Here is a 26,603-nt window from a genome sequence, read left to right on the forward strand (position 1 = left end):
ATCTTACTTCCAAATACAGTCATGCCTCGGGTTACAGCTGCTTCAGGTTGCATTTTTTTGGGTTACAGACTGCCGAAACCCGGAAGTACCGGAATGGGTTAGTTCTGGGTTTCAGCAGTCGCACATGCGCAGAAGTGCTAATTTGCGCTTTGTGCATGCGCAGAAGTGCCGAATCGCATCCTGCGTGCGCGCAGACGCGCCGCTGCGGGTTGCGAATGTGCATCCCGAACGGACCACGTTTGCAACCCGAGTCTCCACTATATTTAAAAACAGGACCTCTCCACACCCTTTGGCCAATTAGATAACGGAAATGAAGAACGTTTACTATGGTGCCCTCCTTTCAACAGTGTTTGCTTTTCATGCCTATTCCATCACCACTTCCTTTGGAAAACTTGCCACATACTTCTATTTTGGAAAATGAGGAGGAAAAGCAGCAGGAGGAGAGTTACCGTATTTTTCGCTCTATAGCGCGCACTTCCCCCTCCAAAAATTAAGGGGAAATGTGTGTGCGTCCTATGGAGCGAATGCAGGCTCCTTGGCTTCGGCGATAGCAACGCGAAGCCTCCAAAGTGCAGAGGAGTGCTCCCTCCGCGTTCCGGAGGCTTCGCGTTGCTTTCACTGAAGCCTGGAGAGCAAGATGGGTCAGTGCGCACCGACCCCTCTCACTCTCCAGGCCTCTGGGATAGCCGCCTAAAGCCTTTGGAGTGCAGCACGAGTTCCCGCTGTGCTCAGCAGAGTCTTGCTCTCCCGGCTTCAGAAAAAGGAACCCGAAGCCTCATTAGCGCAGCAGGAACTTGCCGCAGTGGAAATGACGCAGGTGGAAACAGAGCGAAAAATACAGTACTTTCCATTGCTTATTCCCAGAGCAAGCATAGCTTTAAACACCCCCTGTTTACAATGGCATGCACCTACAACTAGGATCAAAGTCAATTTGAGCCGCACACTTATTTAACCCTGAGAAACTGCATGTTAGTAAAAAAATTGGGCAGCCAGCAATTTTAAAACAGGGGCCATGCCTTGAACTGAGCAAGGGCTGAAGGGTCAGGAATGTGGGTCTGTGCCACATGCCTCAAGGCAATACCTCCTAACCTGACTGTGAACTGAGGCACCACTCAAGTTTTTGCCATGTGCTCCTTGGCAATTGACTGCCATACCCAAGCCAGAACAGAGACAAATAGCCCATTGGGTCTGTTGCTCCCCTGTAAGAAGTTGTGAGTGGAGGGCCACACAAAGCCAATCTCTTCTCTACACAATCACATTCTGTTACACCAGGTTGCCTCATCACTAATTAAATGAGTTAACAGACGGCTCTAGCGTCACAGAGCTGCACTTACATTTTAATTAAATAACACCAATGATATTAAGGGAAGACAACGCTACAAGAGAAGATTTGTTTATGTACCCAATTGATCAAAGCCCTGAAATTAAAACAGCCCATCTCTTGGGTAACAGCGACACTGCAAAAGCACATTTTGATATTTTAATTAAAGCAGAAAACTTCCCTGAAACAGGACATCACAATGGCCACAGATTTCACAGAGCGCTACTATCGCGTTTCTATTATTGTATTCGTACTGCCTTGAATAAGAAGCATGTAAGAGAAGAAAGGAGAACTGCTAGTACACCTTTTTTTTTAGATGTGTTACTCATGAGCTTGTGTTTTCTTCAGGCATTTTGATTTGGGAGGTACAGATGCTGCTCTAAGGACCAGCACACTCTGAATACTTTCCCCATGCTTAACCTACATGTTTCCTTCTTTCCTTTTTCCTTTCTCCTTCTGTGATGGGACTCCTATTTGGGGACTTCCCTGGCTTTTTTCTGGCCCAGGTAGGACCAGAATGGATAGTTGGCCTTGGTGAAGATTTGACGTTTTCATCCCCCCAAAAGTTTTTGATTTGAGTTTCTATTGAAATGAGGCTGCATTTTAATGTTGTATTTTAATGTAGTTCTTAAGTTGTATCTTAATCAATTGTTTTATAACTGGTGTTAACCGCCCTGAGCTCGGTCTTCGCTCGGGGGGTATAAATAAAATTTATTATTATTATTATTATTATTATTATTATTATTATTATTATTATTATTATTATTCGAGTCTTCGGTTCTCTAACTGCACAGCTAAAATTAGCTGCTCCCCAGACTTATAGAATCCCAGCACTGCAGAGTTGGAAGGTACCCTGAGGGTCATCTAGTCCAACCCCCTGCAACGCAGAAATATTTTGCCCAGCGGGGGCGGGGGCTTGAACCCACGACCCCGGGATTAAGAGTCACATGCTCTACCGACTGAGCTATCCCACAAGCTTAGGCAAGTGGGAGAGCTGTAGCACAATACCGAAAGAGCCCTAAACTACCGTATTTTTCGCTCTATAAGACGCCAGACCATAAGACGCACCTAGTTTTTGGAGGAGGAAAACAAGAAAAAAAAATATTCTGAATCTCAGAAGCCAGAACAGCAAGAGGGATCGCTGCGCAGCGAAAGCAGCAATCCCTCTTGCTGTTCTGGCTTCTGGGATAGCTGCGCAGCCTGCATTCGCTCCATAAGATGCACACACATTTCCCCTTACTTTTTAGGAGGGAAAAAGTGAGTCTTATAGAGCAAAAAATACAGTATTTTATCAATAATTTGGGGACAAAACAAATGGCACAAATGGCCTCTTCCATGTTTACCGTATTCCTGATTGTTTTAAACTGTTTTTAATACAGTGGTATCTCGGGATGCGAACGGGATCCGTTCCGGAGCCCCGTTCGCATCCCAAACGGAACTCAAGACACGACGGCACGTCTGCACATGCGCGGGTTGTGTTTCGCCACTTCCGTGCATGATGTCATTTTGAGTGTCTGCACATGCGCAAGCGGCGAAACCCGGAAGTAACGCGCTCCATTACTTCCGGGTTGCCGCGGAGCGCAACTCGAACGTGCTCAACTCGAAGCACATTCAACTCGAGGTATGACTGTATTGTTTTTAATTGTTGTGACATGTCCTGGGGCCTCAGGGTGAAGGACAGGTAATTAATTAATTAATTAATTGTTACCATCATCATCATCATCATCATCATCATTATTATTTATAACAACAGCAGCAACAACACAGAGAACTTACTGATATACTGGAGGATTCCCCATCACGTTCTGGTTGAAGGTCCACATTTCCTAAGTGCAGGATAGCGGCGAGTATCTTAAAAATGGCCAACTGATGGGAATCCTTCACTCCTGAAAGAAACAACCAATATCCAGTTTTCACAGAGGGAATGTGCCTGGAGAATTGCTTTCACGTGGCTGCAGGAGATCTATAGGGTTTGATTCCTGTTCCTTCCCTAAGAACCTCAGCCTTAAAATAACAGCAGTAACAACATCCCTATTTCCAGCTCTCCTGGTTCCAAGCATATGCATGAATGTGTGGGCAATGCCTGTTCGAATCTCAAGTCAGAGAAGGGCCTGAATTAATTTTTGGTATCTCGGGGGTAATATAGCACCACTCACTATGCAAAGCAAAACAAGACTTATACAAAATAAGAGAAATTATGATATCCTGCCCAGTTTGCATAATCTATACAGGGGACAGAAACCAATTCAATGGTGCAAAATTTTGAATAACAGGTGCAAAATTGCTGTTGGACAACAACTCCCATCATCCATCGCTAGCAGCACCAGTGGTCAGGGATGATGGGAACTGTAGTCCAATAACAGTTGGGGACCCAAGTTTGTGAAACACTGATAGGCAACCACTATTGGGCTAGATCAGGCATAGGCAAACTTGGCCCTCCAGATGTTTTGGGACTACAACTCCCATCATCCCTTGCTAACAGGACCAGTGGTCAGGGATTATGGGAATTGTAGTCCCAAAACATCTGGAGGGCCGAGTTTGCCTATGCCTGGGCTAGATGGATCAACACTCGGATTCAGCACAAACCAAAACGGATTTTAATGGATTGATTAATCGGCACAAATACGTGTATAAGTAAATAATTTTTTGAAGAAAAAGCATATATAATATTTTTAAACAATACCTGCACATATTCCAGAAGCACCATCTTAGAAGCATTTCCTACCTTGCAGGAAACTAGGGTGGTGGTGTGAATACCTCTTCTCAGCCATAGATTTTTGCAAACACTTTTATTAAAATGAATTAACAAACTTGCGGTCTGATTAAAAATCTTTGGAGTGAATCATCTACTAATTTAACCAATTCATTGACTAGCATGGCTACATCAATTGCCATGTCGAGGAAAGCACGAATAGCTCTATGCCTGCAAAGCATTATTCAAATTAAATAGGTAGACAAGCAAGGTAAAGCTGACTAAGTTTGTGTGTTTGGGTGTGTTGCGGTTGCATGCACGTACACACCCACACCCAAATGCCTTCAAGGCTCATGAGATCACATTAAAACTCCTGAAGGCAGCGCCTTCTGCACAGGACAGCCATATCATCCAAATGTTCCACTGGGAAACCATCCAAGTCATCTTTTAAACAATCCCTTACCAAGCAGAGTGAAGGCATGCCTGGTTTTCTCAAAGTCGTCTGCGTCATCCACTCCTTCGATGGATGTGTCTCCTCCCAAAGAGGTGTACAAAAAGTTTTCGGCAGGCACTGGGGGGAAAGAAACAGAGAGCGTCGGTTTGTAAAAGCGAAACACTGCCGGACTTCAGCTCCAGCAATGGCCAGCGATGATGGGAATCTCAGTTCAGTCACATCTGGATGGAGAAAGGTTCCCCACGTGTGTGCTAAATCGTATTGAGTTTGACGTACTTCTAGTGCAGCCTTTCTCAACCTGTGGGTCCCCAGAGGTTGTTGGACTACAACTCCCATCACCCCTAGCTAGCAAGGCCAGAGCTCAGGAATGATGGGAGTTGTAGTCCGACAACATCTGGGGAGCCACAGGTTGAGAACCGCTGTAATCTAATGCATTGTTCCCCAGCCTTGGGCCTCCAGCTGTTTTTGGCCTACAATTCCCATCATTCTTGACCACTGGTCTTGCTAGCGAGGGATGATGGGAGCTGTAGTCCAAAAACAGCTGGAGGCCCAAGGTTGGGGAACAGTGATCTAATGCGTTGACTTGAAACTCCAGATCACACATATTGCTTTTCGCATCATGACTCGACTCCCAGAGCAGATACACTGGCTTTGTGGCAGCAGTCTCATGGGCACTTACTGCAGCAGGTGTGGTGTGGGTACGTCAGCAGGAATAAGAATAAGAATAAGAATAAGAATAAGAATAATAACAACAACAAACAGATAACAAAGAAGAAGAAAAGGGGCATTAGTAACTTAGGCTTTATAACAAAAACAAAAACAATAATAATTATTTATTATTTATACCCCGCCCATCTGGCTGGGTTTCCCCATCCACTCTGGGTGGCTTCCAACATAATATTAAAATCCAATAATCTATTGAACATTAAAAGCTTCCCTAAACAGGGCCGCCTTCAGACGTCTTCTAAAAATCTGGTAGTTGTTTTCCTCTTTGACATCTGGTGGGAGGGCGTTCCACAAGGCGGGTGCCACTACCGAGAAGGCCCTCTGCCTGGTTCCCTGTAACTTGGCTTCTCGCAGCGAGGGAACCACCAGAAGGCCCTCGGAGCTGGACCTCAGTGTCTGGGCAGAACAATGGGGGTGGAGCTGCTCCTTCAGGTATACTGAACCGAGGCTGTTTAGGGCTTTCAAGGTCAACACCAACACTCTGAATTGTCCTCGGAAACGTACTGGGAGCCACTGTAGGTCTTTCAAGACCGGTGTTATGTGGAACGCTCTATTGGCTCACCCCACTGCCTCCTCACTTCTTCCTGATAAGTGGCAGCAACACTGCTGCTGAGGAGCTAGCATTGCCCCATAATGACTTAAGGAGAGCCTTGCAGGAGAAGCCCAATGGCCCATCTATTTTCAGCATCCTATTCTCAACCAGATGCCCATGGAAAGCCTGCAAACAGGATTCAAGCATAAGAGCACTCTCGCCTCCTGTGGTTTCCAGAAACTGGTACAAGTCACCCACGGGTGAGACAAATCGGTCTCAAGGTATACCATTGTTGTTGTTGTTTAGCCGTTTAGTCGTGTCCGACTCTTCGTGACCCCATGGACCAGAGCACGCCAGGCACTCCTGTCTTCCACTGCCTCCCGCAGTTTGGTCAGACTCATGTTTGCAGCTTTGAGAACACTGTCCAACCATCTCGTCCTCTGTTGTCCCCTTCTCCTTGCGCCCTCCATCTTTCCCAACATCAGGGTCTTTTCCAGGGAGTCTTCTCTTCCCATGAGGTGGCCAAAGTATTGGAGCCTCAGCTTCAGGATCTGTCCTTCCAGTGGGCACTCAGGGCTGATTTCCTTAAGAATGGATACGTTTGATCTTCTTGCAGTCCATGGGACTCTCAAGAGTCTCCTCCAGCACCATAATTCAAAAGCATCCATTCTTCGGCGATCAGCCTTCTTTATGGTCCAGCTCTCACTTCCATACATCACTACTGGGAAAACCATAGCTTTAACTATAGGGACCTTTGTTGTCAAGGTGATGTCTCTACTTTTTAAGATGCTGTCTAGGTTTGTCATTGCTTTTCTCCCTAGACAGCATCTTAAACCACCTGGCATCTCAGACCAGGTGAGAGCTCTACCTGGTTTATCTTCATGGGCAAGTCAATACTTCATTCAAGCAGTACTGACTTCCTCTTAGCGTTGCCAGCATCTGAGAGAGGCTGTCCTTTCTTGACATTTCAAGCACTGTGGTGCCCTACCGCCTCTTGAGGCAACACAGTCCAGAGTGGTCTGGAGGATTTCAAAAAGGCACCTGAAGTGCGGTTTTCATCTTCAGTAACATTTACTCCAAATGGAGTGCAGCAATTTGCCATTTCCCGTGACATGCTGATGGGGCTGTTCTGACCTGCCCCGTGGCTTCAAAACGAGTCAAGCTGAAATAACAGAAACATGCACACATCTTGCACAGGAGAACAAAAAGATTTCTAAGTTGGAAATTAAAAAAATAAACCCACAGTTTGTTTTTCGACTGCTAGCATATGGGCGTAAACCTTGGCTGCACTGCTTAAAATGTATATTTTCTACCTGATTATACACTAAAAAAACTTTGTTGTTTATGATTAGCTCAGTGGTTCTGCCTGATTAAGTGTGCTTCCAGTGAACTCCTCCTGAGGACAGTGAGCAAAGTCCTTTTCTTTCTAGCTTTCCGTTTTATCTCCCTCTAATCAAAACGGCATAGCTTTATTTGAAACTTTCACAGGGTTTTAAACATCCATTTCAATATATGTTTCATGATGACTTGTGGGCCAAGTGGGGAGCCCTCAAGGGAAGAAGGAAGACTGCCAGAAAAAGCAGTGTTGTGTTTTTGTGAGTCCAGTGAAGGAAGGCATTTTAGCGCTTGTATAATGACTTCCCACACCTGTGAAACCTATGGACCAGTTAACAAATGAATGCCAGTGGGTGGAATTCTCAAGGATGGGTGAAAGGACGCAATGGAAAAGCATGTCATTTGAGGTAAGGTAGGGTGAGGGGAAAATATTCCTACTTACAGACTACCCTTTTACCCTTTACCTTCACCATGGTGGGTCACAAGAATGTAAAAACAAAAGCAAACGACCAATAAATAAAACCACAGCTTATATTATCATTTATTTATTTAATAACTGCCTTCTTCGTTGGTCTCAAGACAATTTACATACAAACAACTAAAACAGTACAAAAAAAACATCAATTAATGATAGGTTTTCACACAATACAGAAAAGGCACAGGCCTTTTAACCCAGCAGGAAAAGCTTACCAACAAACAAAAATATATTCAGCTGTTTCCAGAAAACCATAAAATAAAACCACAAAAACAACCAAAGGCAAAGCAACAAATAGGGGACAGAAAGACACTCAACCAACCAACGGCCTGGATAAAAGACTGTGTGGTGTTTTAATATGAGACGGATTACTCACACATGCAAGTCACACTCAATGTCTCAACCATCAAGAGACAGGCATGCTTGTGCCAGCTTGCCATAAATACTATGTCTCCAGTGGGGGAGCCATGTCAGGTCTACTCCAACAAACACAACAGAAAGTTTTGTGGCACTTTCCACGAAAGCCTATCCTGATCTGTAGGTATTATACTATAGATAAAATTATAAGACGGTTGTCATGCTGCAGTTCACATGGCTACCAACAGGTGGCCACGGCAACTCCCACATGACAACAGACCGGCAGGCAGGCAAGCAAGCAAGCAGTGAGGGGCAGGGCAGCCAGCCCAGATGACCTGTTTCAAGTAGAGTGGGAGGTTTGCAAACTGCTCTCTGAAGCACCTCCCTCCCTCCATTAAACATAGCTTCCCAATAAAGGCAATAAAATATTAGATCACAGTCACTTTGTTTTCACGAGACTGTGTCTATTTGTGTGTTATGCACACTCACAGAGTACATTGACTATACAGTGGGCGCTCGCATTGCGAACGTGATCCGTGCGGGAAGCATATTTGCAACCCGCAGCGTTCACAACCCGCAGCGGCACTTCCGTGCACGCCGCAATCCGGCGCTTCTGCGCATGCGCAAGCGCCGAAACCCAGAAGTAACTCATTCTGGTACTTCTGGGTTCGGCGCAGTGCGCAACCTGAAATCGCACAACCCAAAGCGTCTGTAACCGGAGGCATGACTGAAAAACAAAAGGGGACCCGTTAAAATTCACAGATGTGCATTTTATAAAATTCATTGCAATTTATTCTCTGTGGCGATTTGCCATTCACTCCAAAGCATGTTCATGCCAGCTACTTCCCCCCCATATTAATGTACAGTGGTACCTCGGGTTAAGTACTTAATTCATTCCGGAGGTCCGTACTTAACCTGAAACTGTTCTTAACCTGAAGCACCGCTTTAGCTAATGGGGCTTCCTGCTGTTGCCGCGCCACCGGAGCACGATTTCTGTTCTCATCCTGAAGCAAAGTTCTTAACCCGAGGTATTATTTCTGGGTTAGCAGAGTCTGTAACCTGAAGCGTATGAAACCTGAGGTACCAATGTACCTTTCCTCTCTTACACACTTGCTTCATATGCTCCATTCACATATCATTCTCTGTGCTACACACAGGCCCACGACTTTCTCTGTTCATCCTTCCCTCATCCCTGTCTCTTCCCTGTTTCAGCCCCTCACAACATCCCTCCCTGCACACCACTTCCTTCTCCATTGGTGATGCTGCTCCCTCAACAGTTTTGGACCGAAAGGAAGGAAGATCCAACAAATGGTCTTGGCAATGTTTTATCGGAAGCGATTCATGAATGAAACAAATGACCTAGAAACAAGAGGAAGCCTTCTGTGCTTGCTGAAACATCTGCTTCGTGGCAAGGTGGTGCCATCTTGGCGAAAGCAACCCTTCTTGGAAGGGAGAAGCCTTTGACAAGGTGATTCCTTCCTCCCAGTTCAATTAGCAACAAAAGAGGAACAGGATATTGGGTGGGTGGGGAGAGGGAGGCAGGTATTAGAGAGAGAATCGGTGGGAACTGCCTGCTTCCACATTCGTACAAGCAGTGTACCTTGCACTATGCTCAGGACATGAAACATTAAAGCAGTTCATGAGCTAGCTTCAGAAAACTGGGAAGAAAGAAGAGGGAGTCGATTGCGCCCCCTTTTTCTGCAGGTCTTGGGAGTTCTCTGCCTTGTCACTCTGAGCCTTTGAAGGAAAAATAGAATGCAAGGAAGAAGAAGAAGAAGAAGAAGAAGAAGAAGAAGAAGAAGAAGAAGAAGAAGAAGAAGAAGAAGAAGAAGAAATAAAATATATATTCTACTCTGCTTCAGGTCAATCTGCAAATTTTCACTGTTTTCCTTTCACTTATGGATGAGTTACACACACACATTCACAAACATGCATGCAAAGAGAAAGCAGCTATATCTACATCTGTATCCAAGAATGAGTCCTTGGTTTGATTTCATCGCAATTTCAAGCACAGCCTTTGAATGTTCGGTCAAAGGCTCTTTCTTGCCCCTGGAACAGAAAACGTGCCATTCTGAAACAAATGCTAAAACACCCACGAAGAGAAAAAGCCCAGCTGGAGGCCATAGAAACTCTCTCATCTCAAAAGCTTTAGAGGAGAAAGAGAAAACACAAATATTCCCCATCCAGTTAAATGCCATGAGGGGGAATAGCCTCCTCATGCTCTCAGCTTTCTGTGATTTCTAGGTTTTTCCACAAAGTGTTTCCCCTCCGGACACTGGAGTTGAGAGCCACTGTCTTAATAGAATAAAAGAGGCTTTCTTTGTGCAAGGGGGTCGTTTATATGTGCCTCTCCTACCCCACCCCTATCCTGTTCTAGATCTTAGGGTTTTCTTGGGGGGGGGCTTTCATGTTGAGTTCAATCTTCATCTTCAAACAAAGACAAAAGGATCAGTACCATCTGTAACCTGCACACACAAACCAGTGGACTGGCAGAGGACAGGTCTTTTCCTCTTCCAGCAGCCCACTCACTTACTTGCCTGCACAGAATTCCTCACTGCCTATGGCTGCCAAGTGAGTTGTTGGAGACAAGGCTGCCATAAAGAGCCATGCTATGGCTGCAACCCAAATGTACAATGTCTACATTCCACTTTCACCCTTGGAGGCAGGATGACCCTCAGTACCAGATTCTGGAAATCACAAGTGGGGCGGGGTGGGGGAGCTCTGCAGGTCCTGCCTGCGAAGAGACAGCATCTGGGTGGCCACTGTGAAAACAGATTGCTGGGCTAGATCAGCCTTTGGCCTGATCCCAGAGGACTCTTCATATGTTCAGAGGAAAAAGCCAAACTTGCAGGTGTTGTTAACTGCTGACAAAGGGACCGAGCACCCTACATGTTTTGAGCTGGACGCACTGCTCAGAGGCTGAATAAAACCTAAGAAATGTACGTATGTATTTATTAAATTTATACCTTGCCCTGCCTCCCAAAGGAGCCCAGGCAAATGATAAAACAATAAGGACATCTTAAGAGCAATCCTTATCAAGGCTCCTAGGGCTGGGGCTGGGAGTGGGGGTGGTGACAAGGCCGGTGGAAAAAGCCATTGCCTGATGGTCATCACAAATCTGTTAATTATTTTATATGATTTATGTTGTCTTTGTGATGTTCTGTTGTTGTTGTTGTTGTTTAGTTGTTTAGTCGTGTCCGACTCTTCGTGACCCCATGGACCAGAGCACGCCAGGCACTCCAATCTTCCACTGCCTCCCGCAGTTTGGTCAAACTCATGCTGGTAGCTTCAAGAACACTATCCAACCATCTCGTCCTCTGTTGTCCCCTTTTCCAGTGTGGTGTAGTGGTTAAGAGCGGTAGTCACGTAATCTGGGGAACCGGGTTCGCGTCTCCGCTCCTCCACATGCAGCTGCTGGGTGACCTTGGGCCAGTCACACTTCTCTGAAGTCTCTCAGCCCCACTCACCTCACAGAGTGTTTGTTGTGGGGGAGGAAGGGAAAGGAGATTGTTAGCCGCTTTGAGACTCCTGAAGAGGAGTGAAAGGCGGGATATCAAATCCAAACTCTTCTCTTCTTCTTCTTCTTCCTTGTGCCCTCCATCTTTCCCAACATCAGGGTCTTTTCCAGGGAGTCTTCTCTTCTCATGAGGTGGCCAAATTATTGGAGTCTCAGCTTCAGGATCTGTCCTTCCAGTGGGCACTCAGGGCTGATTTCCTTAAGAATGGATACGTTTGATCTTCTTGCAGTCCATGGGACTCTCAAGAGTCTCCTCCAGCAACATAATTCAAAAGCATCAATTCTTTGGTGATCAGCCTTCTTTATGGTCCAGCTCTCACTTCCATACTGGGAAAACCATAGCTTTTACTATACGGACCTTTGTTGGCAAGGTGATGCCTCTGCTTTTTAAGATGCTGTCTGTTAAGTTATTTTAATGTATTGTTTGTAAGGTGCTTTGTGATTTGCATAAATGAAAAGCAGGATAGAAATGTAATAAATCAAATCCCATTTTAGACAATGAGTGTGAAAGAGCTCAACTGAAAAGACTTGTTGGAAGGGGAAGGTCTTCAGTACAGAGACAGAGACTGCCTAATATCGAAGGAGAGGGAATCCCAAAGGGAAGGTGCCACCACACTAAAGGCCACCACACTAAAGTTTCTGCATTGTGCAGAATGGACCTCCTGAGAAGATGGCATCTGCAAGAAGCTCTCCTGCAGAGTTCAGTGGTCAACTGAGTATATAAGGGGTGAGAAAATATTTCAGGTACCCTGGTCCCAAACTGCATAGAGCTTTATATACCAAAACCAGCACCTTGAACTCAAGTCCAATAGATAAGTAGCAGCCACTGCAATTTTTTCAACAGTGAGGCAATGTGTTGACCCAGTATGCAGTCCCTAAAAAGGGAGATATTTGCAACCAGGTGGTAGTTGTCACAAATGAATGGATCTAGGGTGGCCTTTTTTCAGGACTGGTTGGATCACCACCTCTTTCAGGATGTCCAAAACAACTCTCTCCCTGGACCCACTCAGTCATACCCAAACAGTAAGCTTTAATAAGCGAAGAGGTGCAAGGAACACACATTGCTTGCATCAACTGAAACTGCATCAACCGAAGCAGACACTGAACTGCACACCTCACTAGAGTCTGCAGTAAGTCTTGATGTCACATGGAGATTGCTACAAAGGCAAGTGACTTCATTCACAGAGGGTGTCCAAAATGTCTAAAATGCCATTCCTTGGAGTAGATGTTAACAGACACCGGACAATACAGAGAAACTTTGCTAGACGGCTATTTGAGGATGCGATGGAGGCAGAGGACTGGACAATTTACTGCGTCTGTAGAACTAAATGGGCCAACACGGAGACCCAGTCGGCCAGGATCTGCATAGCCCCGCCTCTTTTCCTTGCACATAGTCCCACCCTGGATTCCATTTCTTGGCTGCAAAATCCAGGAACTGATTAGATGGAATTTCAGATCAAGTATCTCACAGTGCAAAGAATAAGGAAGCATATGATAAGAGTGACCGAATACTCAAGGATAATATACTCACTTAGGGAGAGTTCTTTAAATTCTGGAAGACTGGCAGAGGCACATAGCTGATAGAAGATGTGATAATTTCTCTCATCATCTGCCTGAGGAGTAAGACAGATTTCGTTTCAGAGATAAGAGCTTGCATTAAGCATAACCTGGAACACCCTCTTTCCCCCTACTCCAGACATATCCATGCCACAGATTCCACACACATCCACAGATGCCAGTTAAGGATTTGTATTGCTTTATTTACATGACTTCTGACAGTTTACGGATTATAAATAACTCAGCTTGTTCAAGTTTGGGTTCTTGATAACATCTGGTGGTGGACCTGCTCAAGTCCTAGCAATGAATAATGTCTTTACTTCTCTAAGGAGTTTAGGAGGGAAGAACCTTTACTTCTTAATAATGCTAATGCACATTTAAAATGTGAACTGCAGTGCTTTCAAATGTGTCTGAGAGCAGATTCAAAATCGCTGCTTCTGGTATAGCCTCTTTTAAGCCTTATAGGACTGTAGTGTGTTAGAACAGCTGGGGAGATTTTATTCTAAGAGCTTTTTTCTACTTCCACAAACCTTGAGGTTACCTCTTGCGCATCGATGGTGCTGTTTCGGCTACTTAAGAATCAACTCTCAGAGAATGAATTCGCTATTGGGGGAAAATATATTCTCTGTCCTTAGTTGCTCATATGTACGGATGTCTCTCTTTATCTGACCCTCCGTAATTATACCTGAAGGAAAGTCTCCACCCCCATCGTTCTGCCCGGTGCCACTACCAAGAAGGCCCTCTGCCTAGTTCCCTGTAATATCACTTCTCGCAGTGAGTGAACCACCAGAAGGCCCTCGGAGCTGGACAACTGAAGGGACATTTGGACCACTAAACTTCCACTAAATATATATATTTGCATTTATATTCCACCTTTCCCCCCAAGTTGGCATACACAGTTGTTGTTCTCCTCCTCCCTGTTTTATCCTCACAACAATCTTGCAAGGGGGGTTAGGCTGAGAGTGAGTGACTGGCTCAAGGCCACCCAGTGAAATTCATGGCCAAGTGGGAATCTGAATTCTGATCTTCACTGGGTGGCCTTGAGCCAGTCTGGCACTCTAACCACTGCCCCACATAGAGCAGAACTGCACTGGACACAGCAGTCCAGAACTACATCTCCCCTGCAGAGATAGGCATAGAAAAGGCAGGATCAAATGAAGCAATTACACAGTAAACAGCCCTCTTTAGTTAGGCTAAGAGAAACGCTGTGGGGCATGGCCTGGGTGTGGGGGGAGAAAAGCAGAGACAAGTTGGACAGCTCATAATGTCTGAAGAGAGCTATAGGTATCACCCACCACTGGGCAGTGGGTGGGTGTCAATGCACGACTGCTGTTTCATGTTGCTCAGACCCACAGGAAAATATTGTCCAAAATGAGAATCAAACTAACCTGGAACACAACTCTCGATTTCTCCAGTAGGTATGTCCTCATGTTGGCGCCGATGATATGGTATCTTTTGTCAAAGCCAATCTGAATGTATTTCCCAAAGCGACTGCTATTGTCATTTCGAGTTGTTTTCGCATTGCCGATCGCCTTTATGCAACAGAATAAAGTATTAGGGGAAGAAAGATCCTTTTTGCAAGAACGTACATCCTCTCTTAAGTAAACACAAGAAACTTGCAGTTGCCTATAAATAAACAAACATGGTTACATTAAAAGGAAGAGAGATAAAGGCAGACAGAGATGGCAAAACGTCTTGGATGTTAAGTTGTGCGCTCTTCAACATGACTACAGCACTATCCTACAGCTTCAGGTCTGAAAAATGGGAGCAAGAGCGATCTATTTTACAGGACTGCTTTTGAGAGCAACCAATGCATACTGCAACACCCTTTTAAAGAGTTATGGGGTTCCAGGTGAGAGTTTATTCTGGAATTGCTCATGAACAAGAAGTGCTGATTCCAGATTTGAAATTGCAGAGTACACACAATGCTGTTGTCATCATAATGAGCAGGTTGCCTTTCGCCATTAGATGTGTGTCTCCCCTTACTATGAAAATCCAATAAGTAAAAAATAACAGCCTGTATCACGACATCCCTGCTTATTTCCCTTCCTCACCTGAACACAACCTAGGCACTTGGCTCTCAGAAGCACAAACCATATGCGAGGGCTTGTTCCCACCAATTCCCACACGTGGAAGGCATGTTTGATTTCCAACTACCTGGGCTAGGAGGAGTTGCTTGCTCAAAATCTCCACAGGGTAAAACATGCACCAGCTTTTTTCGCTTTAAAAATAAAAATAATATAGAGGTCTTGTGCAAGACCTGTACACATGCACAGAACAGAAAAGAGGAGGGAGGAGAGATTGAGGAAAGTAACCACACACACACACACACACACACACACAACCCGCTCCATATACATTCTGTCAAGTTCTGCTCACCGGATGGCCAGTGGCAGAAGAACGATGAATATCTATGAGTTTTAAAAATGGGCTTATCTGGAAACTAAAATGCCACTGGCTTTTAAGACTCTTTTGAGAAAGTCACGTTCAGGTATGATGTCAGGTGTGGGCAAGGTAAGAGTGGGGCGTTGGAAGTTACAGCCAGGAGCTTAAGAGCGAGCTCCTGATGGTTCCCCTTTGTTGGGGGACGGTGTGCTCCCACTCTTTGCTACAGCCAGGTAATCTCCTTGAGCCATCCTTGCTAACGGAGGGGGATGTGGCTTCCTTTCAATGGAAAGCGCTTCTCCTGCCCAGAGCTGCTCTTTGGATCTCTGAAGACCGGAGGTTCAAAGAGCAGTGCAGGGCTGCTAGGAAAACAGTCCCACGCTGCTCCTTAAGCCTCTGATTTCAGGTGTTGTGTCCCCAAGGAATGAATTAACAGATCAGGGGTTGTCAACCTGGTCCCTACAGCCCACTAGTGGGCTTTCAGGATTCTAGGTGGGCGGTAGGGGGGTTCTATGGCACAAGCTGAATCTCCTTCCATTGAGCACTGGTGGGCGGTGAAGGAATGACCGCCGGGTGTGGAGAACACTTCCACCCGCAGACAAACCACAGCTGTCTGAACATCATGCCCTCGATCTAACCTTTTGCTCTCTTAGTAGTCTGCCGTGCCCTGTCTGTGACCTTTGTCTCCTTCGTCATACATTGTGCAAGGGGAAAGTGAAGCGGTGGAAACAGGTGCCAAAATAACTTTGTACCACCCCTCGATCTCGGGATTGGAAGATGTGTAAAGGTCACAGTCCAAAATGTACCTGACTGGTTTTGCATATTGTGTTAATAAAAAGAGCCTCGACAGAGCAAGCTGGCAGCTTGCTTGTGCACAGCTCACCTGCATTACCAACTCCTGCCTCATGCCTCCACTTCAGGGCGGTAAGAAAATTTCACCATCAAGAAAGATGCATTAGTGGGCGGTAGGTATAAAAAGGTTGACTACCCCTGTACTAGATGATCTTCCTCAAGTCCTCTGAATGGAGACGACATACCAAGAGGACATGCATTTCTCTCAGCCTGAGCTTCTAGCAAATGCTGATATTTTTTAGGGTAGCTGGATGCACTTGCACCTTTCCTCAAGCGGCATACTTGAAAATAAACTCAAATATCACAACGCGCCATAAGCTTCCAATGACCTCTTTCCAAAGAAAATCAAGGCTGGCTAAGCATGTGCCCTTAGGAACGCCTCACCACTCAGAGGAGAGGGTGAGGATAATGATAGGCTCCAGAGACAATTTTATTGATTTGCTGCAAACTATCTGATAGTTTCTTTAATAAGAGCCAGTGTGGTGTAGTGGTTAAGAGCGGTAGTCACGTAATCTGGGAAACCGGGTTCGTGTCTCCGCTCCTCCACATGCAGCTGCTGGGTGACCTTGGGCCAGTCACACTTCTCTGAAGTCTCTCAGCCCCACTCACCTCACAGAGTGTTTGTTGTGGGGGAGGAAGGGAAAGGAGAATGTTAGTCGCTTTGGGACTCCTGAAGGGGAGTGAAAGGCGGGATATCAAATCCAAACTCTTCTTCTTCTTCTAATAGCAGCATGGATGGAAGTGGCAGAATAATGCCTCTTCAGCAATAGCACCCTGGCATTTGGAGAACCGGGATAGTGTTACAATGCGGGTGTGTGTGTGAACGCATATAAATTAACACGTACAAAGGATTAGAGCAGGGGTCCTCAAACTACAGTACGCAGGCCAGATCCGGACCACCAGGGTCCTGAACCTGGCCTGCCTGGCAATTGCAGAACCCGCCGCTGTCTAACAGGTCTATGGTGAAGGGAAGTGTGGTGTCCCGTGCGCAAGCGCGACTTCTGCATCTGGCCTCCATTGATACTGCGAGTGGTTGCATAGCTGTCAACTTTCAGATTTGAAAATAAGGGATCAGCAGCCTCACCTGTCCCGGAGACAGTCTACGGGATATCTAACAATCCAGGATAGCAGCAGGAAGCGCGGGAAACGGCGCTGGAATAAGGGAATTTCCCGCAAAAAAATTTCCCACTATGAGTGGTTGGTTGGTTGGTTGTGGGGAGAGGAGATGGTGCGCGTGCAAGAGAAGAACGATGTGATCCTGCGCACACGCAACAGGCAGGCCAGCGCTTTTGCGCTCTCTCTCTCCTATGGCCCATGGCTGAAAGTTCCTTAGGCTGTGAAGAGCAAGGCAAGCGACTCGGGTGAGGCAGCTGCAGGGGGGGGGGAGGTTGGTCGCCCCCCACCTTCCCTTTTCAGCTGTTGCGCTCTGAAGCAGGACAGGGAAGTGGCCATTTTGGGGGCAGGGAGCCTCATTCTGCCGCCTGGCAGAACAGGTGGGAGGGGGCCCCACCTCAGAATTGAGACGGGCAGCTCTCCCCCAGCCTCCTTGGTCGGGGGTCAGCCACGACCAGGTATGGAACCAGATATTGACCATGTCATTAGCCAAAAGCAAGCCCATACTTCCCACTGAAATACAGTCCTACCTCATGTTACGTTTGCTTCATGTTACGCTTTTTTAAGGTTGGGTCCCGCAGCGACCCGGAAGTACCAGAAAGGGTTACTTCCGGGTTTCGCCACTCGCGCTTCGCGCATGCGCACAAGCACCGAATCGCGCCACGCACCTGTGCAGACACGGCGCTTCAGGTTGCGGGCTTTTTATGTTGCGAACGGGCCTCCGGAATGGATTCCGTTCACAACCAGAGTACACTGTACTTATAAGTTATTTTGGTTAAAATCATTCTTCATTTTAAATATTGTATTGTTTTTCCCTTTTTTGTGTGCACTACAAATAAAACATGTGCAGTGTGCATAGCAATTCGTTCATTTTTTTAAAAAAACCTCTAATTCGGCCCCCAACAGTGTCTGAGGGACAGTGAACTGGCTCCCTGCTTAAAAAGTCTGAGGACCTCTGGATTAGAGAAACCAGATGCCTTATATTCTGTAGGCAACTGTCAGGGAACTGCCATCAGAGGGAAGAGGAGAGGTAAGTTGCTCCAGTGATGCAGGGGAGGGAACTAGCAAGGAGAGAGAGAGAGAGCTTCCATGGGGGAAAGAAATCCAGGGGACACCAGGGAGAAAGGGGAAGCCGAGAGCAAGGCGGAGGGGAGTCTCAGAGACTCTTCCAGTGAAATCAGCGGAGAGAGCACCGGACCTCCGCTTGGCACGCCCACGCTGCGCAGAAGGCTTCCACGCAGAGAATCTAGGAGGAGACATGGAGTCAAGCAACTTTTATGTTGGAAGAAATTTAGGTCCCGCCCACTGACGGATTCTGCCAGTGACTAAGACAGTCGCGTTTCAAGGGCTGTCAAACCAGGGAAAGTTTTAGCTATACGGCTAGCTTGGAGCAGTTTGCAGTTTACGCACAAGCAACCCCAATTCCCATTACAGCAACCTTTCGCTTCTTACACGGAAAGGGAGTGAAAGTAAACTCTGAGGATGATATCTCTCTAAATCACATTCAGAGTAAACCCATTGAAATTAGCAGACTTCCTATTACCGATTCCAGTGGGTTTACTCTGTGCATGACTAATGTTGGGTATCAACTTAAATTATCGGGCATTTTTAGTATATATAGACACCTACCTTTTATATGATGGTATTATACTGACCATAAAAATAATGGAGTCAATATTTTAAATGGGAAAGACTTCTCCCTATTTATGTCATCTATCTGCTTTTCAGGTATTTTTTAAAACATAAGATTTTTTAAAAGTGTTATATATGTGAATGGTTGTAATACAGTGGTACCTCGGGTTAAGTACTTAATTCGTTCCGGAGGTCCGTTCTTAACCTGAAACTATTCTTAACCTGAAGCACCACTTTAGCTAATGGGGCCTCCTGCTGCTGCAGCGCTGCCGGAGCACGATTTCTGAAGCAAAGTTCTTAACCTGAAGCACTATTTCTGGGTTAGCGGGGTCTGTAACCTGCAGCGTATGTAACCTGAATCGTATGTAACCCGAGGTAGCACTGTAGTTGTTTTTATCGTTTACATCTTTATGCCACTCTTCTTGTATGAAAACCTATCATTAGATAAAAATTGGGCCATTCCCAACTCCTCAATTTTATTTTCACAACAACCCTGTGAGGAAGGGTTTGACGGAGAGGTAGCTTCATAGCTGAGCAGGAATTTGACCCTGGACCTCCCCGGCACTCCAGCTAGCTGCGCTGCGACCCAAGTCTAGGCTGCAGAGTAAGACGAGATGTGAGACTTTATGCCATCTGACAGCAGGAGAACTGAGATTACACAGGCAGAGGAGTCTGTTGTGTTTACAAATTGGGCAAAAAGCCTCAAGCCTCTCCAGGAGAAAGAGATGCAAATTCTTTTTTCCTTGCCTCTCCATGCAAGGAAAGGAGACCTAATAGCAGGAGTCAGTGAACAGAACAGAGAAGCGGCGGCTACCCCAGGTCACCTCCCTGCATAATGCACGGAAAGTGCATTTCCTCTTAATGGGAAGCAAAGGACATCCTGCCACACATCAATTTGACATATAAAAGTGGCGGCCATGTGTCCCATTTCACAGAGAGGAGTCCTTTAATTCAGGCATGTCCAACGGGTAGATCGTGATCTACTGGTAGATCACTGGACGTCTTTGGTAGATCAGCGGTAGATCACTCGCTCCCCCCCCAAAGAAACTCAACTACTTTGGCTTCCCAAAAAAGCTGAACAACTTTGACCTGAACCCCCCAAAAGGGGGTAGATCGCTGCCAGTTTTTAACGCAGTCTCTTGGGAGTCCCCCCTGTTCCCCGTTCTAGTTTAAGAGATTTCCTGTTCAAGCATGGTTTAAAGCAGGGGTCGGCAAGGCTTACTTTGCCTGGACCTGTTCACTGCCGTGGAGCCCCTGCCCCTGCCACAGAATTATTTCCAGTTAGCTTAACTTAACAATGCTCACTGATTGATTGATTGATTGATTGATTGATTGTATGTATGTATGAGCAAGCTAAACTCTGTGCCTCATAGTTCTCAAACTTTATCTGCATAAGTCCAGTTTCACACATGCAGTAGAAGTGGCATGTTCTGGTTTATAGCACTTCACAGAGAAATATTGTGGGCACTCATAATTAGAGGGAAAGAGCCATTGTAGGCCTCAAAATTATGTAAACTTATGAAAATGGAAAAATGTTGGGCCAATGACTTGAAATTTTGCCTACCTGAATTTACCTGATGAGGTCTAAAAATGTGCTAAAAATTGCCACAGGGACAGAAAATTTTAAAATGCTGAAGATTAGCACATTGACTCCTTTTCATTCCAATTTTTAAAGAAGCTTATCATATATTTCTTTCCATTCTGGGTGAGAACTACTGGTGTACTTCGTTCAGGCTTGTTGAGGAAGGCATTCTGTCATCATTTGAAGTTATAAGCAGTGGTTCAAAGGTTTTCCTGCCCCATTAAAAGTCTGTGGGACCAACTACTGACAAAATGAGGCGGTGTGTGCACAAATCAAATTCTGAAGTGAGAATTTTGCCAAGACTACAGTCATATTTGTAGAGGGAGCCACCTAGTGGGTGCTATTTCCCCAGTAACAGAATATAACACCATGGTGCAGTGGTAAGACAAGGAGTCTCCCATGAAGAAGTAGGCTGCAGCACTCCAGAATGCAAGTTTTTAATGTTACTCCACAAAACACACATTGAAAAGTAGAACTACTGCGCAGCAGAGCAAAAATTTCCAGAAGGGCGGTCATATTAATCTGTTGCAGCAAAAACAGTGAAGACTCTTAGAAAATTCACAAGTGCTAGGGGAGAATGGTTATGTAAGCTTTCAGAATATTTAGAATTAGCCAAATTGACAGATATAATAAGACAAAAACCAAAAAGTGAAGTGAAAAAGGAATGGGAGTGCCTAAAGGAATACCTTAAAGGCCAAGGTTTGAGGACAGAAATCTGGCTGAGTCTGGAATAACCTTGTGAAGTGAAAGGATAAGAAAGAGGGATTTATATCTAGATGTCAGGATAGAGATGATAAGGAAAACAGGAAGATACAATGAGAGGTAAAGGAGGCGCTGTGGGATTGGTGGAAGTCAACGTTTGTTATCCTTTTTAGTGTTTATATTATTAATTTGTAAGATCTGGATTTGTTTTTTTATATGCTTGTTTTTGTGTTTTGTGTATTGTTATTTTTTGGGTTTTGTTGTGTGGAAAATACTAATAAAATTTACTATTAAAAAAACCAAACACAAGTGCTATTTTACTGCTTTCAGGAAGCATTTGTTTGGGGGCATGGGAGTTACATATGGCAGCATTCAAAAAATATATCATTCTGCCAGCAGTTCAAAGCACTATGGTCCATTCTACCACCTCATTCCTTTGTGGGGCTCCCTTCTGAAGTTTTGCACATGGCGAGTGGATGACTGGTACAAAACGTCACTTTGGCTTCCATGAATTCCAAGCTCTGCCCCACCCACACAATATTGTCATTGCCACTTGCCATTCACCGCTTCACTTCAAAATGTGCTGAGCCAATCACAGAGTCGCCCAAAGAAATCCTTGAGTGCTTTAAAACAAGATTTACAATCCCAGGCCATAACTGAAGCTAAAAAGGGTATATATTTTGTGCCTGAAATCCTGCAAGGAAGATGATGATAATGATATTAACATTTCTGAAAACAACCTCTCCTTTTCATCATAGTTTGTGAAGTAGTGATACCATGGTTTACAACCATAATCCGTTCCGGAGGTCCGGTTGTAAACCAAAACAGGTTGTAACCTAAGGCACGCTTTTGCCAATGGGGCTTAAAAAAAAAAAATGGTTGTAATCCCAAAAAAGGGGTTATAATCCAAAAAAAGAGGGACACACACTTCAGGGTTTGACGTGGTTGTAATCCAAAATGGTTGTAACCCAAAACGGTTGCAAACCAAGGTAACACTGTATGAACAAGGTTTTTATTAAACATCTAAATGCATAAAAGTGACCTTGAGGAGGGTCGCGATGAAGCTGCTTCAAAGGCTGCAAAAAAACAAAAAAGTAGGAGTGGTGTCAAGTTCTCAGGTTAGGAATCTACCATGCAATCTTCAGAGATAAAATTGCTTCAGTGCTGCCTGCCCTTCACAACAGCAGTGTGGACTTGACCTGCTTGTCGCGAAATTTGCCAAGGACCCAACATCACAGCAAAATGGCAGAGACACTCACCTGAGCTTTGCAAAAATTCCACAAAAAAGTGGCTTTTCTAGCTTTACCTTGTTTTGAAGTAAGAGATTCATCTTCTCAGGTTTATACCTCTTAAAGGTTTTTTTTCCAAGCCTGAACAATTATCCTTTGCATCAGGGCTGGCTCTATCAGGAAGCGAAATGAGGCAACTGCCTCAGGCAGCAGAGGCAGGAGGCAGCGAATTTGTGCCTCGCCCTGCTTCCTTGACTGTTTGGCCCACAAAGCCGCCCAGGAACCTCCTGCTTAGCTCCACAAAGTCATCTTCTGCTTGCCTCCCCTCTTCTGCCACTGTGGCCCCAGCTCATTCTCTCCTCCCTCCATCCCCTTACTCGTTATCTGTTTTGTCACTGCAATCCTGGGGGCCACCATCCTCGTTTTTTAAAAAAATAATTTTTATTAACTGGCCAATCACATCAAATTAAATCATATCACATAAATTCCGAATTACAAAGCCGAATTTTAAATTTTGTTGGGGGGGGGGACCCATATTTCAAGATCCGAAGGGGGATTCTGATCATCTTTTTGCTGCTGCGTTAATGTCCCAATCAGTCCAAATCAGTTCAAACAAAGTTCATAGTTCTATCCCATCTTATCTTGCTGTTTCCACATCACATCTTGTTCATGTATTTTCTCTTTTTTCTTTATGATCTCTTCTGATAGTCTCCTTAAGCCGATAAACACCAATAGTAATAATAGTCCTGTGTGAATTTTCCGTTCTTCCAATCCTCAAATCAAGATGGTTTCCATATATTGTCTCCTTCATAGATAACATCACTCTTTCCATCATAGTCTCGTAAAGCTGTCGCTCTTAAGTCCCACTGAGGAGTTTAACCCACAATATATAAACAGCTCTATTTCTCTCTTTCTCCTCCCAGACTCAAGACCTCCGACAGAACTTCCCAATATGGCAACGGCATTTTTAACTGCGTCATTCCCAAGCTCTTACACATTCCACGCTCTTCTTAAAACGTGCTTTGGTTCGAAAGTTTATCTCCACACAGCCTTAAATCCACAGCTTAAGTCCTTAAAACGACATTTCTGACTCATAAGGGGAAGGGATTCTTGTTTAATCACATAGGCTGGGGGCCACCATCCTCAAGCCCCTGTCTCCCGCCTCACTCTGAGGGAGAGGTCCTTTCACAGAACAAGGCATTCTGCACGAGGTGGTCCAGGGGACTGCCTGCGTCACCATGACTTTGTCACAGAAATGATACCTTAAATTCAAAAACTGAAGTGGCAAAAGTTACACTTCTCCCATGTCTTGCTTCATACCCTCCTTGAGTGCTTCTGCTTGGCTAGAATGTGTATTTGGACTATGACGATGCCCTTCATTGCCTGGCTAGACAGATGCGGTGTGTGTGTGTGTGTGTGTGTGTGTGTGGACACCTCTGACCTTTTTTGTGCATGGCTGAAATGAAGCCTACTGTACAAAGATGAGTCACATCTAAGGTTCCACCCAGTTTTGCATCTGGCCCTGCCTGCCACTGGGATGTTGCCCAAGAGAGATTGTGCCTTTGAGCTGAAAGAGCTTCTCAACTACTGGCGCAGCCCAATTACTGGGCAGTGGGGTGGGTACTGAACATTAACCTTGTTTTGATGAGTACCATTTTATTCTTGTGGTGGCAACGGCAGCTGTTTCCTGATACCATTTTCCTCCTCCTCCTGTGTCCTGGCTGCCCTTAGTCTCTTTTGTCTCTGCTGCCATTTAACCTGACTGGCTGTGGTGACGCATGCTTATGCAAGTCTGTGAGATTGTCGACAAAAATACATGGAACAGCCCAGCCCAGGTGATGGTGAGGGCAAATAATATGAAAATTGGCATTGAGAGAAACGGCATTGGGACAACCCGAAAAGGTCGGCAAAGAGCATTGTAAACAAAACAGAAAGCACTTCTCAACTCCCGCTGACAGAAACACGGTTAAGAAATTTCAGAACACCCCTAATTAAATCATTTAAGTTATAGTGCAAGCGACAGAATGTGTTTTGTGCTTGTCGCTCCTTTGATTCGCACCACCTAACTAAGCTCCCTGTGAGGTTCCCTCATTGGGGATTCACCTCCTCACGTCTGAGTTATGGTATCTGGTTTTGCTAATTCCATCCTCTCATCAGCGCTCTCTTAAATTAAAAAATCTGCCATGAGAACACAATCCCGCAGGGATCGCAGCTTTATACAACCATCACATAGAATCTCAATTACTGTCATTCGGATCCGATCATCTGTGTTTAACAGAATAGGGAGGAAGGAAGCAATTATGTGATTGTTGCAGACAGAACCGTCTTCTGCAAACACCGTCATAAAACACAGGAGAGTGGCAGAGAACAAACCACTCTCGGAAAGGAAAACGGAAGCACGGCCCAGGGACAGATTAGCAGCACCGTTAAGAATAAGATCTTCCCTGGGCTCGATAGCAGGTAAGCAGACTTAACAGAATCTCATCACACAATCGGTGTTTTTTAATTTGTAATTTAAGGCAGCAATGAAGACTCCCAGAATAAATGCAATTTGAGAGTTCCTGTTTTTCAGTTATGTTCCCAGAAGCATCTCATGTACAGATCGGAAGATAAAAATGCATTTTTATTCTGCACCGGAAATATCTTCTCTGAAGTACCGTGTTAGCATTGGGTTCCACATACCAAGAAACCGAACACTGCAAAATCGAAACTGATTCCCTGCAACAAACAGAGGACATTGCATTCCCCAGGGGGCACACAATTAAGTCTCTGTTAGTGTACCCACATCCACAGCCTGTCCTCATGGCATCCCTGTCTTTTGTGGCTTGGTCACTATAATCAGGCATACCAAAGCAGGATTTGCATCCACAGTACTGTTTCTATGCATTCCTATGGGGGTAAATTAATTCACCTCCTTGTATCACAAAAAGAGAAAGGGCTTCAATCAAACACACCACTGATGACAGGGTGATGCTTGCCTCTGCTAACAGAAGCAGTAGAAGGGAGCACAGTATGGGCAAGTTTTTGCCCCATCCCTCATTGCAGCCAACTTATTTTGCCCCATAGCAAACAGAGACAATCACAATCTGTCTGAAACAATCCTAACACTTTTACCTGCTCAAGGTGTTCCAACCCTGCAACTGGAAAAACTATGCGAGACTAGACAGGACCTTGGCCCGAACACAGCAAAGCTTTTGGGTTAATTTAAGCAGCATCCAAGGCTCTTCCAAATTTCAAAAGGCTACTTGTCAAATGGTACAAGTCCTTGCAAAAGGCACGAGGGTGGCATTGCTACTTTCTCTGATAGCCGCATATCAGTGCATGCTTAAAAGTGCACAATGGCTATGCTTTAAAGGCCAGACCTGAATGCAGGGTTCAGCTTAAAAGATTCAAGACAGCCTTGTATTGGCTGCCAGCCAGAGCTTATAGCAGAAAAGCTTCAGCATCTCTCTTTAATGGGGGAAAGAGGAGGCTGGGCAACACTAGCCAAGCTGGCAGACATCTAACAGAGTCTGCCACACACGCGGCAATTAATTCTCTTATCACTACGAATTTGAAAATTAGAGTTGGCAGTAGAGCGCTCATTTATTTTCAGGAGCAAAAGGAAGAGAGTACTCAGAAACTGGAGCAGTTGATAAAGAAACCTCTGTCAGTGCAGGAGAACGAAAACTTGGGGCACAGATATTAGATTCAGCTCCAGCCTCCGCAATGATGCAGGGAGCACAAGGGGGCTACTAAGATCATTCCAGAGCCCAGCGTATAGGGAAGCCCAAACAGAGCGAGCTTCATAGACTCCTGAGCCACTGCAAGGTGCTTGGACTGTGTTGATCCTCCCTCTCTTACACCCTGCTGCTCTTCCAGCCCATCTGTAAGCTCTTTGAGCAGTATTCTCCAACAGGCACTGTGCACTGCAGTTTCCATCATACCCAGGTAGCGTGGCCAATGGTCAGGGATGACAAGAGTCGTAGTCCAAAGCATCTGGTTCATGTCATGCCCCAGACTATAAACCTTGGCAACTCAGAAGGGGGGATGGAGCCACCCTCTGGTCCGTCTATGCACAGCTGCAGAAACTAGAGCATGAATGTCAGGGGGCTGCCATTGGAACAGGGGAGGGAGCCAGGGGAAAGTCACGCCTCCAGTGG

At 45.4% G+C, this 26,603-nt stretch overlaps 1 protein-coding gene across 3 annotated transcripts in view; it reads right to left on the minus strand.

Annotated features, from left to right (window-relative positions):
- The window catches only part of MYO5B (myosin VB), a 294,157-nt gene that overhangs the window by 117,089 nt on the left and 150,465 nt on the right, over positions 1–26,603 (minus strand). For all 3 annotated transcript variants that reach the window (XM_082241748.1, XM_082241750.1, XM_082241749.1), the window contains exons 6-9: positions 14,355–14,498; positions 12,941–13,022; positions 4,477–4,584; positions 3,098–3,207 (exon numbers count right to left, since the gene is read on the minus strand). In XM_082241748.1, the coding sequence (XP_082097874.1) occupies positions 3,098–3,207; positions 4,477–4,584; positions 12,941–13,022; positions 14,355–14,498 (444 nt within the window). The remainder of the gene's footprint in view (positions 1–3,097; positions 3,208–4,476; positions 4,585–12,940; positions 13,023–14,354; positions 14,499–26,603) is intronic.

This window comes from Podarcis vaucheri, assembly GCF_965113315.1.
Source record: "Podarcis vaucheri genome assembly, chromosome: 11".
Classification (NCBI taxonomy): domain Eukaryota; kingdom Metazoa; phylum Chordata; class Lepidosauria; order Squamata; family Lacertidae; genus Podarcis; species Podarcis vaucheri.